This window comes from Chiloscyllium plagiosum, unplaced genomic scaffold, assembly GCF_037043375.1.
Source record: "Chiloscyllium plagiosum isolate Xiang-an unplaced genomic scaffold, Cpla_swu_hap1 HiC_scaffold_21, whole genome shotgun sequence".
In the NCBI taxonomy this organism is placed as follows: Eukaryota; Metazoa; Chordata; class Chondrichthyes; order Orectolobiformes; family Hemiscylliidae; genus Chiloscyllium; species Chiloscyllium plagiosum.
The window spans coordinates 12,846,487-12,872,152 of NW_028270159.1; the positions used below are offsets into that span (position 1 = coordinate 12,846,487).

Consider the following 25,666-nt stretch of genomic DNA (forward strand, 5'->3'; position numbering starts at 1 on the left):
AACTATACACAATGTTAGTTAGGTCACAGCTCAAGCATTATATGCAGTTCTGGTCTCCACACAATAGCAAGGATGTGATTGCACTAGAGAGGGTGCGGAAGGGATTGAGCAGGATGCCCCTGGGCTGGGGTGATTCAGCCATGAAGAGAGACCAGACAGGCTGGGGATGTTTCCCTTCGCCTGGAGGAAGTTGGGGAGGATCTGATTGAGTTTGCAAAGTGCTGAGGAACATGGAGAGTAATAGGAAAAAAACCTTTCTTCTTTGTAGAGGGGTCACTAACCAGGGGCCACACTTTAAGGTGGGAGGTTTAGAGAAGAGTTGAGGAAAAAAACATTTCACCCAGAGGGTGGCGGGAATGTGGGACTCAGCGACTGAAGGAATGATAGAGACAGGAACACTGACTTTCTTACACCGTGCAATCTCGCGGTGTAAGAAAATCGCGAAATAGCCATACCATTTAAACAAATGGGGCCAGAAATGTGTTACTGTATAGCCAATAGAGATAAGGAAAGTTCATGTTCTACAAATAACAGCCTAAATTCTACAATCGCGTTGAAGCCAGTTCGTATTGAAGAAATACATGTTACACCAAAATCGACTGCACTTGAAACCTCATAGCATTAAAGGTTACGGAGAAAGTGTTGGAAAATGCACTGAGAATAGATAGATGTTTGATCATTCGTTACTGAGACCTGAGCCCCAGTATCCTGGCCCATTAAGGCTTTTGCCCAAAACGTCGATTTTTCTGCTCCTCGGATGCTGCTTGACCTGCTATGCTTTTCCAGCACCACTCTAATCTAGACCCCATTCCAAAACAAAGGCAAGTGCTATGGACTAGGCCAGGCCACTCAAAGCATTCTTAAGCAGGCAGCCCAGACAATAACTTTGCAATTTGTTTCGGTAAGTGTACAGTGAAAGTTACCCAGAGTAAGATAGCTAGGTTGACTATCAGGTTTTAAAACAGACAAAAATGTATTCACAAAATTACAGAATGAAACACAAAGAACAGCACAAAGAATATCTACAGAACCCAGTCTATCCAAACTAGACTTAATTATGCTGTTCCGAAGGTGCACCACAGTCCCAATACACAAACCCCAAAAACATAGTGTAAAACCGAAACAGAGCCTTACAGGTCAAAGTTAGAAGAGCAGGAGGAGAAAGAGTTTATCAGCCTTTCTTCATGCAGTCCACTGCTGAACTGATTCTCACTTAACATCAGTTTTCAGGACTCCCCACTCCCCTTTCATTATACAAGTCACTTCTAAAACATGACCACTTTGGCCTGAAGTCTCATCTGCTTACACAGAAACAAAAGGCCCCTCAAAATTCTTTTTCATCTCTGTACCAAACTAGCCATCTCAGAGCCGGGAGCTGATTTACGACCCTTCTGAAGAAAAACCAAGGACATAGTATCCTTGAGAAAAGGTTTATGACACAAGCCACTCTGGCCATTCCCGATTCCATACCTGTTCTTTGGTCCTGCCCTCACGATCTCGGATATGAGTGGTCACAATTCGGTCCATTTCCTCCCGTAAGTGAGGATACTGGCCCAACTGTAAGAAAGAACAGGGCAGAGAAGTGGAAAACAGGCCATACCATCAGCCCCCCAAGCAATGTACAGCATCTAACATGGAGCTCACTGCAACACAGTACAGCAGCGAACTGACCAGGATAATCAGTCAGTCTAGACTCTGCTGACAGTTTTGGGGTTACAGCAGAGTGGAAGTTAAACACCGCCCTTATCAAATTCAACGGCTTTTTGACAAAAATCAAATTGAGAAACTGAATAGGGATTGCTTCAATTCAAAGTTTCAGTACAACAAAGTCAATTCCATGGATGGACGCATTAAAAACATGCAGATTTCGTAAATGCTGTTCTCCCCACATTGCCAATTTGCTGGAGCTTTCTAAGTACAGAAAGTGGCCAGGGCACAGTCACAGTGCCACAAGGCAGCTGGGCAATGAGCCAACTTGCACCAATCGCATTGGGACGGGGCCAGGGACACCTCCAAGCTTGGAGTGGCTAAAAAAGAGGGTTTTCCTCCTGTCTGACCACCTCTCTGGCTGCACAGGGGCAGGGATGGGGATTAGGATGAACCATCCATTGGGAATCTTCGCAGATCCATTCACGTGGAGCTTTGGAGAATGGACGATAAGGAAGAAAAAAACAAAATGCATGTTGAAATCTGTTTGAAGAGGATCTGGAATGTTCATACTCTATTTTCCAAATGAGCCTGTACCATCCCTGAAGTCAGTATAACCGTGAATTTGAACCAAACTCTAATTCCTTTGCATATTATGCAGCAATTGTATCTTTGCTAATGCAGTACTGTAGAGCAACATGAACTCCAAGTGTTTTCCATTGGTTGCAATCCCATAACAAATCCACAAACGGACTCACACAATACCAACATGCAAGCAGACAGCCATGCAAGCTACAGAGAATAACACTCGGGGAATAAATAGGAGTGGAACAGGTTAGTATACAAGGTGGATAAATGACAACAAATAGGCGATTGAGATACATTTTAAAAAGGCAATGTTGGCCTTACAAGTAATATTAACTTGAGCCTGGAGTAATAATTAAAATGTGCTTCCCAAACATCCCCCCTCTTTTTGGAATTCAATGGATTGAGTAAGATTGCAGAATTAAATAGTTTCCCTCTTGTTGCATCCACTGACTGTTCGAAGGAACAGGTGTGGAGGTGAGGTATGGGCAGGCAAGTCGCAAAGCTGGGCTCCCCTACACTGCTCTTTGCTGACAATTGCCGGCCTTCTCTTTACACCGGTCCCATCTCTTATTTAACGCCAATTTGTCTTTGGTTTCCTCCAGCCCTCCTCACCACCCTTCCTTCAGGTGCAACAGCAGAGTTGGGGAGGACAGCCAACAGGCCATCACACTCACCCATTTAATAAAAAAAAACAAATCACCCTGATTCAAGGTACAGGACAGATAAGAAATTCTGCCCGAGCCCGACATCCTACAAAGGAATGAAACAATATCAAATCATCTGGAACATCTCATTCTTAGTCAGGAATTAGAATGAGGCAATCAGTCCCATCCCATTCACTTCAAAATCCATGCCTGGCATTTTGGCTCCCCAATAAACATCCAAAACAATTGGGACTATGTTGCTCAGTTGGCTGGACAGCTAGCTTGTAACACCAACAATACAGGTTCAAATCCTACACCCAGCTAAATGACTCTCCTTCTCAATCTCTCCTCTCACCTGACTCTTGGCTTAAACCACCACTAAATTCTCTCTAACGAGAGAATTGTACTTTTCACTTTTGTTCCAAAGGTGGATGCTGTCAAGGGAGGGACCGAACAGAGATCTTTTGGAATGAGGAGAGTGTTCCAGAATAGGTTTAGTCGATGGTTTTGATCAAGGGAGACTATCCAACTGTCCACCGTCCACGTACTCAATTCATACCAGCTTCAAATGTAACCGTCCCACTTCCCTTTCTTACCAGTATGTACCTAATTATTAATAAAGCGAAGGATTAACTGCCTGGGATTTGTGCCTTCAGGCAAACCACCAACATTTAGCAAAGCAATTATTGCAGTCCTAAACGTGCTGGATGAAGTTGAACGAGAAATTAAAAATAATGAGGGAACATCATTTGACAATCCCTTGCTGACACTTTAATGGCATCATTAGAACATCTGAAACAAAAAGGGTTAACAATGTCAATGAAAAGAGGGAGATATTAGAAGTCATCTTGCCATACCTCCCATAATAACGTCCAGCTTTCAATTCTTTCATTAAGGGTAGGGTTGCGTTAGTATTTTCATATGATCCCACATTAAAATATGGAAGCTTTTAAGTGGATTGTTTCCAAACTGGCAGGGAAATGTAAACTTATTTTTTAAAAGATCTGTCAAGAGCCTCGCTGTCATAGTAAAAGGCTGTTATTTACTTTCTCCAAGTTTGGCCACATTCTGGGTGTCAACAGGAAATAGCAGAAATACACAGGAAGCTGTGCAGCCTCTGAGAGAGAGAGGAATAGTGCGTCTGTCTCATCATTTAGCTGACGTCCAGTTGGTCATGCACTTGCTCCCCCATCTGGAACAGAAGGTTAAACTGAGGCTGACCCTCCAGCACAGGCCTGAGGGAGTGCTGCAGTGTTGGAGACACTGTCTGTCAGGTGACTGAGACCCCCCTCCCCCATGACCATGACCTTGACAAAGGATCCCTTGGGAGAAGGTTTCCGCTAAATATTTTCTGCTCAAACAACGTCTCCAAAAAATTAGACGAGATCCAATCACTCCGGTCTTATCAGAGATTGCAATGCACAAAATGGCTACCCTCTTTCCCTGCGTGTAATACTGACCACACTTTGCAAACACTTCGCTGGGACATGACAAAAAGTGCTTATACAAATGCATGTTCTTTCACAGAAAACTAACTTTTCAAAAAATGCAATCTTCCGTGGGACGTGGGCATCACTGGCCAGACCCACAATTGTTGGCCATCCCTAACTGCCCTTGAACTGAGTGGCTTGGTAGGTCATTTCAGGGGCAGTTACCGAGGTTCTCTGGACCAGGAGTCACACGTAGACCAGACCTGATAAGAATGGTGGATTTCCTTCTCTAAAAAGGCAAGCTTTTAACTGTCGTGATTGTAATGAAGTCAGCCAGGTGGACCTCATAGAATATGAGTTCCTTGATTGGGGCTGTTAATCTGGTACAATCAGGGAGTCCTGGCTGACAGATATAAATAGGAGCGTTTATGTTAGAGCCCGGGTATCTCTGGAAAAGGAGCACGCGGTGTCCACCGACACCCTGGAGCTGTTCAGGGAGAGGTGGGCGCCGCAGGGAGTGGAGTGCATTATTTCCCCCTCCAACTTTATTTTGATTTAATCCCTGCCCTCCCCTTCACTGTTTGATCACACAGTATTGCCCTTTGATGTGAAGGGTACTGCTTGTCACTGGCCACTAAGGTGTTTCCTTTCTTCCTGGTGATGCAAATTTGAATAAAGGTTTGTGCACCTTGTGTCTTTTACTGTGTCTCGCACCTGCACACACACAACATGGGTGCTGGGGATAAATCTAAGCACTACTGCAGTTAGGCGGTAGTGTGGGGGTTTAAAAAAAAAGAAAAAATAAATAAATAGGAGTGGAGGAGGTTCTGTTCATTCTAGGATCTGGCTCTGAGGAAGCTGGGTCAGTGTCCTGTACTATGCATGCATAAACAAAGGGTGACTTGGTAATGGGAAACCAGCCTCTGTGAAGTTAGTTCAGAATGACGAGCAATGGTTTATGTTCATCATTACTGAGACTAGGGCTCAGTCAGCAATACAGAGTGACACTATCAGCACAGGTTCAATTTCTGCTCTGGCTGAGGTGACCCTCAGGTTAAACAACACCACCACTTATTCCTCTCTAATGAGCAATCAGCCCTATGGTCTGGTAAGACTACAGTGACTTAACCTTTTACTTCCTGAGACCAGCCTTCAATCCCAGACTTTTCAATCAATTGAGTTTGAATTTCACCGGCTGGTATTGTAGGATTCCAACTTGTGTCCACAGGACATTAACCTGAGCTGCTAGATGAGCTATCCAGTGGCATAACCACCAGGCCACCTTACAGAAAGCATTAACATGACAGACAAGTAAATTATTAAGAAGCAATAGGGGAGCTCCAGAAATCAAACCAATGGTTGTTTGTGATATGAGGGTGAACATTTGGTTCATATGACACTTGTTACTGTCATGGTAACCAACTTGAAATCAATCATAAACCACTCATATTAAAGCAGGGAAATGTGTTGCAGTTCATAAGTTTAACATCAGCAACAGGTTACTGCAGGATTTCACAAGGAGGTCAGAAGTCACATGCTGTGCTAAATTGTCCATAGTGTTCAGGGTAAATGTAGGGGAATGGGTCTGGGTAGGTTACTCTTCGGAGGGTCAGTGTGGACTTGTTCAGCCAAAGGGCCTGTTTCCATACTGCAGGGAATCTAATCTAATCTAATCATGACACCAGTTTATAGTCCAACAGGTTGAATTTTCACTTGAAGGAGGAGCAGTGCTCCGAAAGCTTGTGGTTTCAAATAAACCCTTTGGACTATAACCTGGTGACGTGTGACTTCAGACTTTGTCCACCCTAGTCTGACACCAGCACCTCCCATAGTCCAAAGATGTGTAGGTCAGGTGGATTGGCCATGCTAAATTGCCCATAGTATTACATGCATTAGTCAGAGGGAAATGGGTCTGGGTGGGTTACTCTTTGGAGGGTCGGTGTGGACTTGCTGGACCAAAGGGCCTGTTTCCACACTGTAGGGAATCTAATCTAATCATTCACAAGGAGGGTTCACCACTCTGCAGTCTAGCCCATGCCATTCTTTAGGTTGTGTTCAGTCTGTGTAGAGATTGTCCTGCACTGACCATGTCCACCCTTTATGAAGTTAAGAATCACACAGCATCAGGTTATAGACCAACTGGTTTATTTGGAAGCACTAGTGTTCAAAGTGGTGCTCCTTTGTCAGGTAGCTAGCACCAAAAGCTAGTGCCTCCAAATAAACCTGTTGGACTATAACCTGGTGATTTGTGATTTTTAACTTTGTCCACCCCAGTCCAACACCAGCTCCCTTTGTGGAGAAGAGACAGGCCAGAGTGCTCACCTCTTTCCATTTCAGAGGCTGATGGATTGCTGTGGCTTTGTTTTCACATTTACCAACATTCAATGGCTTTCTTGTTAACCTGGTACAAGTTTGAGGGGTGTCCCTGTTCCCCAACGCCCACCTTCAATGTTACATTTTAATGTCTAATGTCTACTGATTGTAATGAGGTCAGCCAGATGGATCTCAGGGAATCTGAGTTCCCTGATTGGGGCTGGTTCAATCAGGGAGCCCTGGCTGTCTGAAAAGAACTGGAGTGTCAGAGGTTCTATTCACTCTGAGAGCTGGCTCTGAGGGAGCTGGATCAGTGTCAAGGACTCTCCCCCTGTAAATAAAGGGTGACTTGGTGATGGGACACCGACTTCTGTGCAATTATTTCAGTGGCAGAGAGAAAAGCACACTCCTAGAGAAATTCACTGGCAACAGTTGGGGTAAACATTTCTGACATCATGCCGTTACTTGGGAAACGTGATGCATTCAATCATACTGTTGAAGGCTGGGCCCAGTATGTGCAAAGACTGTGTTATTCTTTTTCAGGCAAATGACACTGGGGCAGATGAAATGCAACAAGCAATTCTCCTTACAGCTTGTGGACTGATTTTTGATAAGATTTGTAGCTCAGGTTGATGATATGCATGTAAGTTAGCTCACTGAGCTGGAATGTTTGTTTTCAGATGTTTCATCACCATACTAGGTAATATCATCAGTGAGAGTCTCCGGTGAAGTGCTGGTGATATGTCCCGCCTTTGTACTTATAGGTCTTGGTTTCTTAAGGTGGGTGAGTTCTTTTTTAGACAGGATTTAAATCGATATGCTTATTGGTGGAGTTCTGGTTAGAATGCCATGCCTCTAAGAATTCTCGTGAGTGTCTTTGTTTCACCTGTCCTGGGACGTGTGTGTTGTCCCAGTCAAAATGGTGCCCTTCTTTGTCTGTATGTATCAAAACTATTGATGGTGAGTCATGTCTTTTGGTGTCCAATTGGTGTTCATATATCCTGGTGGTAATCAAAGGTGCCCTAGTTCCCAGGTCTGTACCGGAGCTTAGGTCTTTCCCTAGGCTGGTGAATTCTTATGGAAATGTTCATACATAACCCGGCCTCCATCCTGGCACCTTGGCATCAACTCCAAACAGGGATCAGCCTTAGAAATGGGCACATAGCCAAGACATAGCTTTCAGGGAAGTGAAGAAACAGCTAGCATATTCTAAGGTATGAGCACACTATGATCGCAAGTGAGATCTGGTATTGACAAGCAATGCCTCCCCATTGGCACAGGGTAGCATTAGGTCGTTGGTGGCCCAATGAGGATTGCCCAATAGCATATGCATCCAAGACTTTGGCTAATGCAGAGCATACAAATGCTCATATTGAGTACGAATGATTGGAGGTTATATTTAGAGTCAGGAAGTTCCACCAATACCTTTACAGATGTAAATTTGTAATAATAACAAGCCACAAACTCCTAATAGGTCTACTTAAAGAGGACAAGGCAGTGCCGCCCATATCTTCAGGCTGAATTCTGCAGTGGGCTGGAATACTAAATGCATATAATTACAGGTTGGGACACCGTCTGGGAGACCAAGTAGCAAATGTGGGTGCATTGAACCGTCTCCCGCTGGCAGATACACCATCAGTGGTACTGCCACTGGAAGAGTCCGTAATGGTTTTAAATTTTCTACACACAGATACAGATACAACTGACTATCAAACGTTTGGTGCAGGGAGATCATGTTCTGGCAAAACTGAAATAGCTGGTGGTGAAGAGGCAAACCAAAGAGCCGTCACATGCAGAAGTGAAACCTTTTTGGAACTGGAGAGACCAGATCACAGTAGAAGACGGCATATTATTATGGGGAGGAAGAGTAATTATCCTGAGCAAAGTTCACTGGCAGGTACTGGCTAAACTCCACCAGGGCCATCCAGGGGCTTCCAAAATGAAAATGAAGATGTTGGTGAGAAGTTACGTCTGGTGGCCAGTATTGGATGCAGACATACCGGTGTTGGTGGGGCAGTGCCCAGAGTGCCACTAAGGACAAAGATTACCACCAATGGCTTCCCACATTTGTGGGAGTGGCCGGGTAAACCCAATACTTGGTTACAAGTCCTTTCATGGACTCGATGTTCTTCATCATTGTGGACACCTACTCAAAGTGGCTGGATGTGCAGAGTTCATTCATCAAACACAGGGGCAATGACAGAAAAACTGTCACACCTTTTGCAATACATGGCCTTCCAGAAACGTCAGTCACAGATAATGGGCCACCGATTACCAGCAGGGACTTTGGGTATTTCCTAAAGTCAAATGGTATTTGTTGTACAAGGACAGCTCCATATCATCCATCATCCAATGGCCTGGCAGAAAGAGCAGTCCAAATTTTGGCAGGAGGCTTAAAAAACAGCCTACAGCTTCACTGGATACTAAATTGTCCCAGTTCTTGTTGGATTATAGGACCAGCCCTCACACAACTATAGGGATAGCACCAGCAGAGTTGCTAATGGGGAGAAGACTCTGCGCCAGGTTAAATCTGACATTCCTGGATCTGGGGTGAGGGTGGAACAGCATCAGGAACGCCAACGCTGGACACAAGACTCTGCCAAGCAAGCAAGACAGTTTACTTCAGAGGATGACAGGAACCATGGGAATGGCCCTGCATGGGTAAGAGGCATGGTCAATGCCGGGTCAGGTCCAGTGGCGTGGGAAGTTTGGGTTGGTGTGACGGTCCTGTCCAAACACGCGGACTAAATTAAAGCTGCAGACACACAAAGTGGTGCGGGAGCAAAACGTGCTCGGCTCCTCGACAGCCTTTCCGACTGTTCTGGAACCCATGGGTTCTCCCTTGCCATCAGCGTTGAAGATACCTCGGAATCGGAGATGGACCCGGTGGATGTTACTGTCTCAACACCTTTGCCACCTGAAAAGAGAAATTTCTTCCGGGACACTCCAGGGGCAAGAGATAAGGTACTGTGTGTTACACACCAACCGTAGCAGAGACAGAGCTGGAGAAATCTGACCCGGTGCTAAACTGCCCCAGGGGGAGCTACAACAAAAAAAAAGCCTCTGTCCTCACGCTCAGAGAGGGAGGGCTGCAGTGATTGTATCGAGGTCAGCCAGGTGGACCTCATAGAATATGAGTTCCCTGACTGAGGCTGTTATCCTGGTCCAATCAGGGAGCCTTGGCTGACAGAGAGAAATAGGAATGTCAGGGGTTCTGCTCACTCTGAGGGAGTTGGATCAGTGTCAAGGATTCTCCAGGTGGATATAAAGGGCGACTTGGTGTCAGGATACCGGCCGCTGTGGAATTATTTCAGAATGAACTACAAATCCACTTGTGTACTCTTCCTGGATTCATCTAACTCTCTGTTCAACCAGCCAAAACAAATCCTTCTCCAATTCCCAATCCCACACCTTACATGTCTGCTCAGGCAACTGCTAAATTTGACATAAACCAATTCTCAAAAATTCCTGTCAAATTACTAACGTTTCTCCAAAATTAATTCCCAAACACTGTGCCTCAAATAAATAACGGGATTCAGACAGGTGGCTGTTTTTGACACAGCCCCGATGGGCCAAAGCGCTTTTTGCTGTGGTATAGGTGTCTGTGACTCTGTCACACTAACTCAGTTACACCCCTTTTTCTTTGATGCTGGTTACTCACATTATTATGATTTTGCGAACGGGAGTAAAGTAAAGAGATCTATATTTTTAAAGATTAGCAATGACTATACCCTCCTCAATCACGGGTAGAACCAGCCCCTACGCTGTTCCAGACGTTCAGTACAGCTTGGTTTCCAGTAGAATGGACTGAAACCTATTGCCTCATTTATGAAAAGGTTACAAAGAACAAAACACGTGAGGCTGAACTTTCACATGTAACACCCACTTTGATCACTTCAATCAAACACTGAATCTTCCGAAAATGCTCACAATGAGATTTTGTTTTGAAATGGGCAGTATATAGAATCCGACTTTTTCTGCTAATTAAGGCCTTTTGGTACCAACCAAAGAGCAGGACACAGTTCCATCCCAGATGGAGCATCATGGCTTCCCGTTAGATAGAAGTTGTCATCTAACTTGATCCTTAAAGTTTTTTTCAAGAAATCCCCACAGCTTCTTCTCAACATGGCTAGGACAGAACTGTAAATTAACATAGTCCTGACACCTGAGCAATTGTATTTTTGCATTCAATGCTAATGGTCAGACACTAGTAATCTCGCACTGAGTAACTCACCTCCTGACTCCCCAAAGTCTGCCCACCATCGACAAGGCACAAGTCAAGAGCTTGAGCAAATACCCCCCACTTGTCTGGATGGGTGCAGCTCCAACAATACTCAAGAAGCTTGACACCATCCAGGACAAAACTTGATTGCAACCACATCCATAAACATTCACTCCCTCCACTACAACAGAAGTGTGTACTATCAACAAGATGCACTGCGGAAATTCACCAAAGATTTTTAGGCAGTACTTTGTAAACCCACAAATGCTACCATCTCGATGGACAAGAGCAGCAGATACATGGGAACACTAACCCCTGCAAGTTCCCCTTCAATTCACACACCATCCTGCCTTGGAAATATGTTGCCATTCCTTCAGTATTGCTGGGTCAAAATCCTGAAATTCCCTCCATAATGGCACTGTGGGTCAACACACAGTAAATAGACTGCAACAGCTCACCCCCACCTTCTCAACAGGCAACGAGAGACAGGCAATAAATACTGACCCAGCCAGCAACACCCACATCCAATGAAAGTATTCCAAAAAAAGGCATGAATTTACTCAACTCTTAACTGAAGAGAATATTATAGTTTAAAATAGTGATGCCAATGATCCATGCCATGATCGAACATCAACGTCATAATTAAGAACAGATTGGTCAATGTAGTGTTGACAAATCATGCAGTCCGAGGATGAGAGACTTATTTGGTAAAACCCATTGGCAATGGTCAGTGAAGTTCTAAAGAAGGCCAATATTTCCTTTCCAAAGTCACACCAGCCTTTTGCTGAGGAAAGAGGCAGGAATGTGAGTGATGAGACTTCAGCTTGTCTGAGCGCAGTACTGAACAAAACAACACCAGGGTTGTTTTGTTTTAATCTAGACGGTAAAGCTATAACTCAAAGATAACCAAACAAAAGCCCTGGCTAATGCCCTGCTTGTTCTGGATTAGTGGTGCTGGAAGAGCACAGCAATTCAGGCAGCATCCGAGGACAGGCAAAATCGACGTTTCGGGCAAAAGCCCTTCATCAGGAATGAAGGGCTTTTGCCCGAAACGTCGATTTTGCCTGTCCTCGGATGCTGCCTGAATTGCTGTGCTCTTCCAGCACCACTGATCCAGAATCTGGTTTCCAGCATCTGCAGTCATTGTTTTTACCCCTCTAATGCCCTGCTTGGACTAGAGTGCTTTCTCATAAGCTGTCAGCTTTGAGGCCACACTGATAACCTCCTGATTGCCATGAATGGACCTCATGCTTTTCACTAGAGCACAGTGATGTATCGAATCCAGTCAGATCAAGCAACGCACAGACAGCGGAAGGAGATTATTCAACCCCTATAAACCTTTCCCCCAATCAGTTAGAGAATGACAAATCCCCATCATAACTCCATCACCTCACCTTGGTTCTGTTTCCCTTAATAGTTTCACCCAACAAAAACACCCACTTCTAGTTGACCCTCAACAGCCTTTTGAGGATAAGTAAGTTCCACGCTCTAACACCCCTGTGTGCAAGGAACTGCTCCTGACGATCACCCTTTCAAAACTCTACTCCAGTTTTACGTTGGTCAACCTACTTAGCACTGTTAGTCCATTTCTTTGGAAGAAGTAGGACTTGAATGTGGGCCCCTGGCCCAGAGGTAGGGACACTACCACTGCATTATGACACCCCAAAATTCCATTGAAATTTGTGATCCCCTTGGCAGAGTCTGAACCCATGCTCCTAGAGGATTAGCTGGGTCTATCTGAATGATTAGTCCAGGCACATTATTACTGCACTACCATCTCCCACCTAACAACAATTTAATAGTTATAATTAATTTGAGATCCCCTTGGCAGAGATCTGAACCTATGCCCCTAGAGGATTAGCTGGACCTATCTGAATGATTAGTCCAGGAACATTATCACTGTACTACCATATCCCACCTAACAACAATTTGATGGTTATAATTAATTGTAGGTTTGATTTTCACCACTGGAGAGCGTCTCAGTAGTTAGCACTGCTGCCTGACAGTGCCAAGGACCCGGGTTCGATTCCACCCTCAGGTGACTGTCTGTGTGAGTCTGCACATTCTCCCCTTGACTGCGTTGGTTTCCTCCTGCATATCCAAAGATATGCAGGTTAGGCAGATTGACCATGGGAAATGCAGGATTATGGGTAGGGGGTTTGGGTTCAGGTGGAAGGGTCGGTGTGGACTCGATGGAATGAATGGCCTGCTTCCACATTGTTGGGATTTTATGAGGAAATTGCTTCTCTCGATTGACCCTATCATATCGTTTATTTGACTTATTAGACAGTTCACCCCTTTGCTCTTTACTAGTATAGGGAATACACAGTTTTTGGATCTTACAATTTAACTAGTTCAAGGTATTCCAAGATTATTGGGGTCAGCTAGCTCAGTTGGCTAGATGGCTGGTTTGTGATGCTGAGTGACACCAACAGTGAGGGTTTAATTCCCACACTGACAGAGTTTACCTTAAAACTCCCATGTTCTCTACCTCATCCCTACCTGATATGTTATGACCCTCAGGATAAACCACCACCAATCACCTCTCTCTCTCTATCTCTCACTCTCTCCACCGAGAAAGTGGTCCTCTGGGCCTACTGCTAATCCGGCCATGAGATTGCCAATAGCGAGGTGAACAAGTGCTCTGTTTGGAAAACAAGACCTCCCCAGAGAAAAATAAATTTTAAAAGAAATGTAGTTAATTCCAATTATGGTGACATTTCTGGGAGTTTCGTTTACCCCAGCACCATGCACAGAATACCTCAAGCAGACACCTGGTGAAGCCGTAACAGTGTAGGCCAGTGTCAATGTACACATGTCAATAGGAGGTGACAGACTGAGAGGGGGTCAAAGGCAAGGTCTCAACCCCACAGTTCTTTTGATCAATGAGGAGGAGCTTTCCTCCCTCTAACCCAAGTTATTAAAACTGGTCCAACCCATCTTGTGCCATCCAAAATGGAGGACTGGGGTGATCAGGACATTCCAAGTATGACTTTTTTTTCTTTCTGGGAAGTGATCCCACAAATGACATGCTCTTAAATGTTTTGGGGCTGTCTTATTTTTGTTTAGCGGGCCCCTGACTGGGTGACTTCAGTCAGGCTTCAAGGCCCTAAACAACATGGGCCTCACAAGCCCTAAGTAATTCCTCCAAATGAAGCAATCTGAGTCTAATAAGAACAACCTTTATTCAACATTGAAAATGACTCTGAATCTTCACAGTCAAAAACAACGCACATTCCAACCAACTTGACAACAGTCTGAATTCAGGTCATCGGGCCTACCTAAATTACACCCTTTTCAGTCACGTTCAGGGGAATAACTGTATTGAATTAGACACCCAGATGCCTTTGACAGGGTGTTAAGATCTACTGTCACAATTCTACAGTGTTTTCTGATTCTACTGATGTTTTAAACACATTAAAAATGTGGAATGAAAACAGTAAACCCAAACAGAAAGGCTGAGACCTTCCTGGACTCAAAGGAATAGTCATTAGGCAGTGGTTTGAACAGCCCGGACCCAAGGTGACTGTAACATGCCTATGGTTGATTCATTGATTCTCTATGGGGGGGGGGGTAAAGAAAACCAGGCACACTCCACAAGATTGATAAATGTCATGAAGATTTTCAAATTTCACTCCTACTACAACAAAATAACAAAGTCAGCCAACTGGCCACCACAGAATCTGAGTTCTGTAATTGGGGCTGTTAATCTGGTCCAATCAGGGAGCCTTGGCGAACATAAAATGTCAGGGATATTGAACCCCTGGATGCCTGACTCAGTGAGAGGTAGTGCTATTGTCAAAGGCTAAGCATTTGTAAATGAAGGGTGATTGGTGCTGGGGTGTCAGCCTCTGAAAGGTTATTTCACCACTTTTATAAAGATTTTGGGGGCGAAATATCTAACATATTGTGCCACTGTCGACAGACAGCCAAGGTGCAACTAGTAAAATATTCATCAAATGGCTAGGAGCAGCACACGCTCAGAAACTCAAGTAGGTTTCTGCTTTAAATCTGGTCAGGGAATGTGGGTAACACTAGCATTTATTGCCCACAGGGCATGTTGTTGTGGGTCTGGAGTCACGTGTAGGCCAGACTGGGTAAGGATAGTAGCTTCCTCCTCTAAGGAGGCAATGGTGGTGATGCTGATGGGTTTATACAATTGAGAGTGATTACTGAGTCAACACTGGGCTAACTTTTTAAACCCAGATTTTTATTGACTTCAAAATTCACCATTTCCCATGGTGATTTGAACTAACAACCCCAGAGAATTAGCCTGGCATCTCTGATCCTGTACATTACCATTTTGCCACCACCTCCCCTTAGGAGAAGTTGGTTATAAAATAGAATAGTTAAAGACCTGTTTGTCTACCTTTCATCTCAATACTGTACAGTACATAAAGATGTGAATGTGGTGCTAGAAAAACACAGCAGGTCAGGCAGCATCCGAGGAACAGGAGAATCGACGTTTCAGGCATAACCCCTTCATCAGGAATGAGCAGGAGAATTGATGTTTCGGGCATAAGCCTTTCATCAGGAATGGTGAAGGGTTTATGCCCGAAACATCGATTCTCCTGCTCCTCGGATGCTGCCTGACCCATTGTGCTTTTCCAGCACCACACCCTCGACTCTGATCTCCAGCATCTGCAGTCCTCACTTTCTCCCACAAAAGGTGCGAAGGTCATTAAGTACAGAGAAATGATTTTTAGCCCCTCAGCAAAACTCACAACCTCTCCAGGAACGAAATGAAGATGAAAAGTTATCAAGAAGCTTCACCCTAGAAACTGCTCACAAGACAGAGATCGCAGCCCTGGACCAAACCCCTTCATTAGAGTGCATTGGAAAACAAACAGCAAATAATGTTGAAAGGTGGGAGTCAGCCAAAAGCCCTGGAAAGTTTATCGTTGCGTGTCTGTGTAGGTTTGGAAACGAGAGAGATTCAGACCAGCCCATTGTCTGTCCACGGGAATACAGCTGACTCACATGGGCCAAATAAACAAGACCCAAGTCCAATCCTACAACTGGCATCCTTCTGAGGAGTGAAATCTGAAGCTCACACACAACAGGAAATCTTAGTCAGCATTGCCTTAGAATAAAAAAGGCACCATTTTAATTTTGGAGTTAAATAAATTAATGGAGCAAAGGCAGGGTTCATAGAGAAGGATTTGACCTTTTACCTTTTCGGTACACTTTCTGATGGTGCCGGTGAGTTCGCTCACCACCATATCTACGCACTTCAAACATGGCTCCTTCAGCTTTTGGATCTGCTTTTTCACTATAGCCTCAAAAGCAAGGTCAGGGGTGAAGAGCCCAGTTCTGCATTGCATCGTGGGAGGAAAATGACAACAAGGAGGGCGAGGAGAGAAGGTGAGGGGCAGCAAGGTGTCGGGGATGAAAACACGGGGAGAGGACATAAAGCAAAAGGAAAAGTAAGACCTCGGTTACCTACAAAGGCTTTCAAACCAGGAGAGGGGATGAGGGGGGACGGAATGGGATGGTTGGGGGCGGAGGAGAGGAGCAGGCTTTAACAAACAAGTACTCAACATATTGTCAAGTCAGGAGGTTCCATTTCAAATCAGCTTCCGTTCAGAATTGGAGACCAGGTTGAAGGTTTGTTGGCTCAGCTTGTGCCTAAACCTTTTGTCAAAAGCCACATGAAGTGATTTGTATTGTGTCCCAATGAGTACAGGAAATTTGGCTGCAAATTGGCATCGATTTGTGCTCATGGTCAACGCCCCCAACTATTTCTCCAGTGAGACCAATCTGGAGATCAGGGTGAAGAATTAAGTGACCATCATTCGTAGGAGCAGGCATGCCAGGGTCATGGTTAGGTCATAGAGACCGTGGTGGGTACCACACAACCCTTAAGGTAGGCAGGCACCCGTACCAATGGTGTTCACTTCACCTTCTCTACATCAGAAAGGAAAGAAAGCTTCCATTTGACAACACAACCAGCCATTCCCTCTCCTGGATCATGTGCCTCTGGTAGTTCAGTGAGATTTCTGAGTCACTGTCTTGCTAATGGATTTTGAAGGTAGCAGGGCTCTATTATTACAGCTCTTTGGCATCGTTGCTGTCAGGTCTTTGTAGGTTACTCCTTAACCAAGCTCTCAATCACCAGCCCCAGCACTTTCTTGCTTGGCATGCTTGAACCTTATGTTTAACAATGTTCCCGAGAAAGGGGAGGGAGGATTTACTGGGATAACTAACCACAGCCTGCTGTGCATATGCAGGGAGAAAATGGCAATGTCAGAACCCTGGTCAGGAGGGGTTATCTGGATGAGTAATGATAATAACTGAGTAATCATAGTCCCTTTGAGGCGGAGAATATCAGGGAGGCAGTGATTGTTCGCCTTCCAGCACAGAAGGCTAAGGAGAGTCAGAGCTGAGGGGTTTTGACAGAGTGAATAAGTATAAAGTGTTTCCACAGGCAGCAGATTCACTAACCATGCCACACAGATTAACATCCATTGGCAAAATAACAGGAGGGCAGTGGGAAGAAGAGTTTACTCAGCCAGCTGGTTTAGTCTGGGAGGCATTAACTGAAAAGGATAAGGGAAACAGGAGGAGAAATGGGGAAGTGGAATTAATTGACTTGTTTTTCCAATAGAGCTAGAACAAGTCAAATTCAGCATGAAGAGGTGAGGCACTGTACAAATGATCCAATTTTCAATGATGCTCACATCATTTCATCACTGAAGTCCAGTCAATGCTTTTCTTAAGAAAATGTGTTTTTGGACATCCATTCTCATGTGATTAGAATACCAGTGCGGTGACTCAGTGGTTAGCACCACTGCCTCATGACGCCAGGGACCCAGGTTCGATTCCACCCTCTGATAACTGTCTGTGTGGAGCTTGCACAGTCTCCCTGTGTCTGCGTGGGTTTCCTCCCACAGTCCAAAGATGTGCAGGTTAGGGCGGATTGGCCATGCTTAATCGGCCACAGTGTCCAGGGATGTGCAGGCTTAGGTGGGTTAGCCATGGGAAATGCCATGCGTTACAGGGATAGGGTAGACGTGAGGGCCTGGGTGGGATACTCTTTTGGAGAGTTGGTGTGAATTTGATGGGCCGAATGGGAGAATTCTATGAATATGTAAATAGCTGTACTCCAAACAGAGTGAGTAGGGGGTGGGGTGGAATGTAACATAGACTCTGTGGCACAATTGAGATGACCACAAGATATTTCCAGGCTGTGTAGTGGGAATGACTACCCGTGCAATCAAAACTGACTCTATGTTCAGAGCAAAGAACTACCACACAAACCATTTCTGCAATAGTTAGGGCTTAAGTGGATTAGTGGCCGGTTAAATACTTGTTTGTCAGCTGCCTGTGCTCTCCCCCCGTAATGTATTCCAGGAAACCATCATATCCACTGGTGCAGTCTTGAGCCATTTTTAAACCCAAAGTTCGCATCAGCTGAAAACCAGGCTCCAATGAAGAACACCTGCGGCAGGTTCTGACTCGATAAAACATGACAGAGGCTGGCTTCGCCTTCAGATCAGCCAGTCGGGGTTTGGAGTCTGGAAATCAGAAGGAGGAGGGAGAAGGAAGAAAAACACAGGTTCCCATTCCTTCCCTCCCCTTCCCCTAGAACATCGTGTTTGTGCCCCAGGGTTAGTACTGAAGGTTTTCAAGAGAAAGCAAGTAGCAAGTGCTCAAGTGCTCAAGCCACGATTCCACACTCTTATCCTGTTCCCCTGCCCAGTTTTTGAACCTTCTGAAGTTAGCCATACGCCCATTCGCAGTCAATGTTTGTTGTCCCGGTCACCTCAGCATTCCCCACCACCCCACCCCTTGTTGTGCTGTTAATGGTTGACATGCCGAGGGATTTCCAGCCAGTACTTTGGGAGTGTAAACAGCTGTGAAACAAGGTGTTTGGACTTAAAGGGCTCAGTAACGTGGCTCAACTGGTCTAGTCTGCCAAAGAAAATCAGACCGTGCAAACCTGACCCAACAAAGTGCAGTGAGCAAAGGACTCCCAGGTGCTGTTAGAAAATGTCAGCTTGCCTTAAGCTCTCTCCACTCAGTCCCTTGTTGATTGGTGTACCTCTCTCCCTCCCTCCCTCCCTCTGTATCACTCCAGTGCAGACATCGCTCGCCCTCCTCCATCCTGCCATCGGTGGCCCGACCTTCAGTGCTCGACGCCCTTCCTCGCTTGAGGAATTTCCTCCCTCAAGCCCCTCACTCCTCCCTCTTCTTTCAAAGGCCGTCCTTATTAAAGACAAACCCCGCCTCTTTGACCAAACGCTGGTCCATCCTGTTCCTTCAGCTCCTTCTTCAGCTCGCGCTCTTGTGGGAGGTCTGACCACCTTGGGAAGAGGCGCTACCAAAATGCAGGCTTGTTGTTGTCAAAGTAGCAAGGGAAAGGCACTGGTTAGGAAAGCGGTGTGCTCAAACCACGGCATCAATCATGCTTATTTTCATAAAACTCTTAATTTCAAAAAATAAAATCAATATTGGTCTAATCTGTGAAAAATCCTACGTGGATTTTAATACTACATCTAGAAAGAGAGGTGGATATTAATTAACAGAAGCTGTGCTCAGTGTGCGATCATACATGCTTAATATTGACCAGTGCCCGCAGCCAAGTTACTGTCAGTCGTTATAAGGCCAAACACCCAAAGACCACTCTGCGGAGAACTTTCTGAAGATCCAAGAGCAGGCAGCAAGTTTTTTCAGGACTCTGTCACAAAGCAAATTACCTTTTTGGTACACTGCCTAACCGTACTGATTAACTCATTGATAACCATGTCCACACATTTGAGGCACGGCTCTTTGATCTTCAAGATCTGCTTTTTCACAATCGTTTCAAATGCCATGTCGGGAGTGAAAAGACCCGTTCTATCAAAGTGAGGAAAGATGTCAAAGTATTGAACAATCACTTTTTGTTTTGCTTTTTTATATAAAAATATATATATATTTTGCAGGAACAAAAAAAAAACACAAGGTTAGAAATCAGAGAGACCAATTTGGACAACAGAATTCTTCAAAGCTGAGCCAAGTCTTTTTTGTGAAATCAGCAAGGGGGTGGATTCTCAGGGAAAGGGGTGGGGGTGGGGGGTGGGGAAATGAATCACTTGGGTCCAGTTGGAGTCAGCCCCATTTGTTCACCGGCACCGTCACAGCACCGGGTTAGGTACAGAGTTGAATGTTCTCAGTTACATCAAGCCTTGCCTCTGACCCAGCACCCACACTGCATTTCCATTCCCCTCAACCACTGTCCTGTCGATGCCTTGGATTGAGGCAGTCAGTGCTCTTTTCCCACTTTAAAAGCAGTTTTGCATTGTCCCCTCACACCCGCTAACGGCTCGGCTTTGGGACGGAGTCGAACCCATTGCCGAGAGAAACCTTGCGGTTAGCAAAGGTTTTCTTTTTCAGAATTTTAAATTTTAACATCACATGTACACAAGTACAGAAGTACAGTGAAAAATCTATTCTGGTGTCATCTTAGATACAAAAGTACCCATGTACAAAACTTTCTTGGGTATAGAATAGTAAGAGAAATGAGAGTTAACGAGTTAAGCATTACTTCATTACTTATCCAAATCGAGCCACCTGCCTTTGCAGGAAAAGTCCAGACTCCAGCCTCCTCCAATTTCTGTATCAGAAGTGGTGTTCACTTTCCTCTCAACTGTAATGTTTACATCTAGACTGAACACTCCTTCATATAGACACACACACCAGCCACCTGATGAAGGAGCAGCGCTTTGAAAGTTAATACTTCCAAATAAACCTGTTGGACTATGACCTGGTGTTGTGTGATTTTTAACTTTGTCCAACACCGGCTCCTCCACATCATGGGAAACATTTGGGAGGACGTTTCTCCTCGTGGAGACAGTCCAGGACCAGAGGGCACAGTCTCAGAATAAAGGGGACGGTAATTTAAGGCTGAGATGAGGAGGAATGTCTTCTCTCAGAGAGCTGTGGGGGCAGAGTCCTTGTGTATGTTCAAGGTTGATCAGTCAGGGAATCAAAGGTCACGGAGAAATAGGCATGAGCAACGTCAGATCAGCCATGACTCGATTCAGTGGTGCAGCAAGTTCGAGGGGCCAAATGGCCTCCTCCTGCCCCTATTTCCTATCTTTCCTGATAGTCTCAAGAGTTTCTGGGAAGTACAAACCAATAGGATGTTCTGATTTGGAGGTGTCAGTGCTGGACTGGGGTGTAGTTTTATTTGGAGGCACTAGCTTTCAGTCTTATACTCCACAACCACCTGACGAAGGGGCAGCGCTCTGAAAGCTAGTGCTTCCAAATAAACCTGTTGGACTATAACCTGGTGTTGTGTGATTTCTAACTTAATAGAACGTTCATCCTTTTTCAGGAATGGTGGTGGTGTGACTTTGAAAGGGAGATTTGCTCCTGACCAGACTGTCTGAGGTGATTGAGAAAATGGCTGCGGGGTACCTGCTCATCGCTCTGTACCAAGCGGTTCTCAATCTCCACTCATTGTCAGCAGCCTAGTAACTAGGAGGAAATCACACAGTGTTGTGATACAGAGAAAGGAGCATAGAGGGGGATATAGAGAGACATAGAGGGAGACAGAAAGAGGTGCAGAGAGCGAGAGAGAAAGAAGTGTGGGGGGCAGAGATACACACACACACACACACACAAACACACGACAAGATGGATAGAGTGAGAGAGAGAGAGATGTATAAGGAAGGAGAGAGACAGAGAGATGTGCCGAAGGAGGGAGAGAAAGAGGCAGACAGAGGGAGGGAGTGAAAGGGAGCGAGAGATGTGCAGAAGGAGACAGAAAATGCAGAGAGACAGACACACACAGGAGGGAGAGGGACAGAGAAAGAGAGACGTGCAGAGGAATGGAGAGAGGGGGAGAGAGAGAGAGAGAGAAGGAAAGATGCACAAAGAGAGAAAGATGCAGGAGACAGAGACAGAGAGACCAACAGAAACAGAGCGACTCGCAGAAGGAGAAAGTGAGCAAAAATGTGCAGATGGAGGAGAAAGTCAGTCAAAGTGAAAGCGAATAGAGAATGAAGGAGAGCAGAAGAGAAAATGCCAACAAAATGAGAGAGGAGAAAGAATGAGACACATAAGACAATAAGACATAGGAGCAGAAGTTAGGCCATTCAGTACACTGAGTCTGCTCAATCATGGCTGATTGGTTTCACAACCCTATTCTCCCACTTTCTCTCCATAACACGCAGTCCCCTTGACAATCAAGAACCTATCTACCTCTGTCTTGAATATACTCAATGACCTGTCCACCACAGCCTTGTGTGGCAGTGAATTTACATTTGGTGAGAGCCGTTTTTTGACAGGGGAGTGTGGCTTTTGGAATTGGGGTAAGACGGTTGCTGCTGGACTCGAGCAACCCATCAGCTTTTCTTGCTCACAAACACAGACAGTATAGAACTGAAAAATGTGTTGCTGGAAAAGCGCAGCAGGTCAGGCAGCATCAAAGAAGCAGGAGAATCGACGTTTTGGGCATAAGCCCTTCTTCAGGAATCTACAGACAGTATAGAAGCAAACATGGACCATTCACTCCCTCTACACTGTTCTGCCATTCAATAAGATTATGGCTGATCTGTTTTGTTTCAAATTCCACATTCCAATCCACCCCCAATAACTCTCCATTCCCCTGCCTAGCAAGAATCTATCCATCTCTGTATTAAAAGTATTCAATGAGCCCCACCCCCACCACTTTCTGAGCCAGTGTTCCAACAACGCTGAGGAAAAGAAAATCTCCTCACCATTCTCCTGAAAGAGAGACCCCTAATTTTAAAGCAGTGTCCCTTAGTCCTGGACTGACCTATACGAGAAAAGATCCTTTCCACATCCGCCTTGTCAAGACCTTTCAGAATCTTATACACTTCAATCAAAACATTCCTCACTTCTTTAAACTCCAATGGAAACAAGACTAGCCTGTCCAACCTATCCTCATAATACAATCCAGATAGTCCAGGTATAAATCTAGTAAACCACCTCTGAACTCTGACAATTCATTTACTTCCTTCCTTAAATAAGATGACAAAATCAGACATAGTATTTGAGATGTGTTCTCACTAATGCCCTGTGCAGCTGAAGCATAACTTATTTTTGTGTTCAACTCTTCTCCTCCTGAAGGACAGCATTCAGTTAGCCCTATAGGTCAGTCCAGAACCAAGGAACACTGCTTTAAAATTAGGGACCTCTCTTGCAGGAGTAAGGTGAGATTTTATTTTCCTCAATGTTGTTGGAACATATGCTATAGCTATGTCTTAGCCTTTGTGACTCACATACTATAACTATTAAATCCCTTTGGACCTTAGAATTCTGCAGAACTTGATCAATAATACAACCGCTCTACATTTTCCTCACTCCTTATTTTCCTAAATGTCAGATAGGACGGTGAGAGACAGAGATCCGAGAATGGTGGAGGAGGAGAAAGAGAGGAGAGGGTAACATGAAAGGAGAGATGCATGAGAATGAGTGACTGAGAGACAGAGAGTGAGAGTGAGCTAGAAAGAGTGAGAGAGAGTGAGGATGAAACTCCCCACATTGCAGGAACATGATTTCAAACAGAGGAATGGTAGTTGCTGGCAGTTAGCTCGGTCTCCATTACAGAAGGTATTTGGAAAGCTGCTGTTGAGGAGTGCAGTAAATACTGAGGATCTTCAGATGCAGCCTGCCAATAGCAGCAGGTAACAGCAGCGTGTGCCCACGAATAGAGTATTGACACTGCCTGAGTGGCTCAAGTAAAGCTGCCTACATTCAGAGCAGGATTATTAACTGAGCAGAGCATGACAGATGGCTCTTGAGCTGAATCTACTGAACTGGTCTTCACATCAGCTCTGAAATTAGCTGTTTCCTGCTGTACTCTCAATGTTGCGTCAACATGTGAAGGGGGAACGTGACAGAGGAGTGGCTCATTTTAAAGGAGGGTTTTTACCCATTGGGAGGGGCACTGTTCCCCATTTTTGAAGGGGGGGGGGGGGGAGTTCACATTATGCACCTCACATTGTTAATCAAATTGATGCTTTAAATGTGCTGTGTACCTCACACAGACATGGACACTGCCATTCTGCCACACTCTATGGTGGAGGCTGGTACAATTGCAACATTTAAGAGGCATTTGGATGGGTAGATGAATAGGAAGGGTTTGGAGGGATATGTGCTGAGTGCTGGCAGGTGGGACTAGATTGGGTTGGGATATCTGGTCGGCATGGACTGGTTGGACCGAAGGGTCTGTTTCCATGCTGGACATCTCTATGACTCTATGACTCTATATTCCCTCCCATTATAAGACTTGCCTGTCAACAGTCACACCTGCAGCCCCCCAGCTCTACCACCAGATGGAATCTCAAGCTCCAATATTTGCAGATCCCCTTCTAGACCAACAGCACCACTTACAGGTACACGGATTTTACCAGCACAGGAGCAGGTCATTTGGCCCCATTAGTCGATGTTGCCATTTCTGCTCTGCACCAGAGCCCTTACAATCTATTTCCTCTAACTCTCCTCAGCACACCCTTCTAACCTTTGCTCCCTCATGTTAATCAGCACCCCCCACCCCATGAGTTGATGGCAAACTCGCAGGTGGTTGCAAAAAAATGTGGATTTTTAAACAAATTCATTTGTGGGATATAAGCATTGCTGGTCATTTATTGGCTTGAATAGCATTTGCTTTTATTATTAAATAACCTATTTTTTTCTCCCAATTAACCTGTCTCCAAGATGTTTTGATACACCTCTGGAGCAATGGGACTTGAACCTGGGTCTTTCAGTCCAGGGGTAGGGACACTACCACCACATCACAAGAGGGCCCCTAGTTGCCCAATTAAGAGTCAACTACAACCTTTAGTTCTGAAGAAGGGTCACAAGACCTGAAAGGTTAACTCTGCTTTCTCTCCATGACACTGCTAAGGTTTTCGAACAATTTCTGTTTTGGTTTCAGATTCCCAGCATCCGCAATGCTTTCGGTTTTCTTTTAGTCAACCACTTTGCTGTGGGCCTGGAGTCACATGTCGGCCAGACCAGGTGAGGATGGCAGTTTCCTTCCCTAAAAGGACATCAGGGAACTGAATGTTCTTTTTCCCAACATTTGGCAACAGTTTCATGTTCATCATTAGATTCTTAATTCCAGATTTTTACTGAATTCAAATTCCACCATCTGCCATGGTGGGATTTGAACCTGGGTCCCGAGAGCATTATCAGGGTCTCTGGACAAAAAAGCTTAGCGATAATACCACAGGAACATCTCCTCCTATTTAGCACTGGGAAATGGAGTATTTTCCAGTATCAAACATTCCCAATTTTGCAATAGCACAATTTCTTCAGTATTGTCCTCCTCAGGCACTCTTACTGCTGCTGCGTGATTTTGTAGTTGGCGTTGTGCAGACAAAGTTTGTCCTTTGCACCGATCCAGTGGATTATTCTCTGAAATAGTTCCGATAAAACTCCTCCTTCCTCAGGAATTTTGCGGCGGTTGGTCTGAGCTGATTCGATTGCATTAAATGTGTTACACCCAGTGTTTTCTCCTTGCCATTGCTTTTAACGGGCTCAACATTCATTGTTCAGTCCAGGCATAAAACTAAGGAAACGTGCCCATCCAACACTGAGTTTCATATTGAGTGGAATTTAGTATGGAGGAGAAAGTGGAGGAGATGCTGGAGATCAGAGCTGAAAATGTGTTGCTGGAAAAGCACAGCAGGTCAGGCAGCATCCGAGGAGCAGGAAAATCGACGTTTCGGGCATAAGCCCTTCTTCAGGAATGAGGGAATTTAGTATGGCCCAGAGAGCTGGCAAAAGAGCCCTATCGTTCTCGGTGAGTCCCATCCTGTCCAATGCCAGTCTGGGTGGCAGAGGGTCCTTCCTCAGGACCTAGGTCC

General features: G+C 45.1%; 1 protein-coding gene across 12 annotated transcripts in view; it reads right to left on the reverse strand.

Moving 5' to 3' along the window:
- Positions 1–25,666, reverse strand: part of LOC122564941 (dynamin-1) — a 251,392-nt gene that overhangs the window by 122,946 nt on the left and 102,780 nt on the right. For 8 of the 12 annotated variants that reach the window (XR_015760697.1, XM_087998277.1, XM_087998280.1 and 5 more), the window contains exons 10-11: positions 16,019–16,157; positions 1,471–1,557 (exon numbers count right to left, since the gene is read on the reverse strand). Coding sequence is in view for 11 of the 12 variants with exons in the window: in XM_087998277.1 (XP_087854403.1) it covers positions 1,471–1,557; positions 16,019–16,157 (226 nt within the window). In the remaining variant the exon portion in view is untranslated. Of the gene's footprint in view, positions 1–1,470; positions 1,558–16,018; positions 16,158–19,543; positions 19,683–25,666 lie in introns of all 12 variants that reach the window. The other 4 variants (XM_087998276.1, XM_087998279.1, XM_043720450.2 and 1 more) reach the window with 1 other exon arrangement.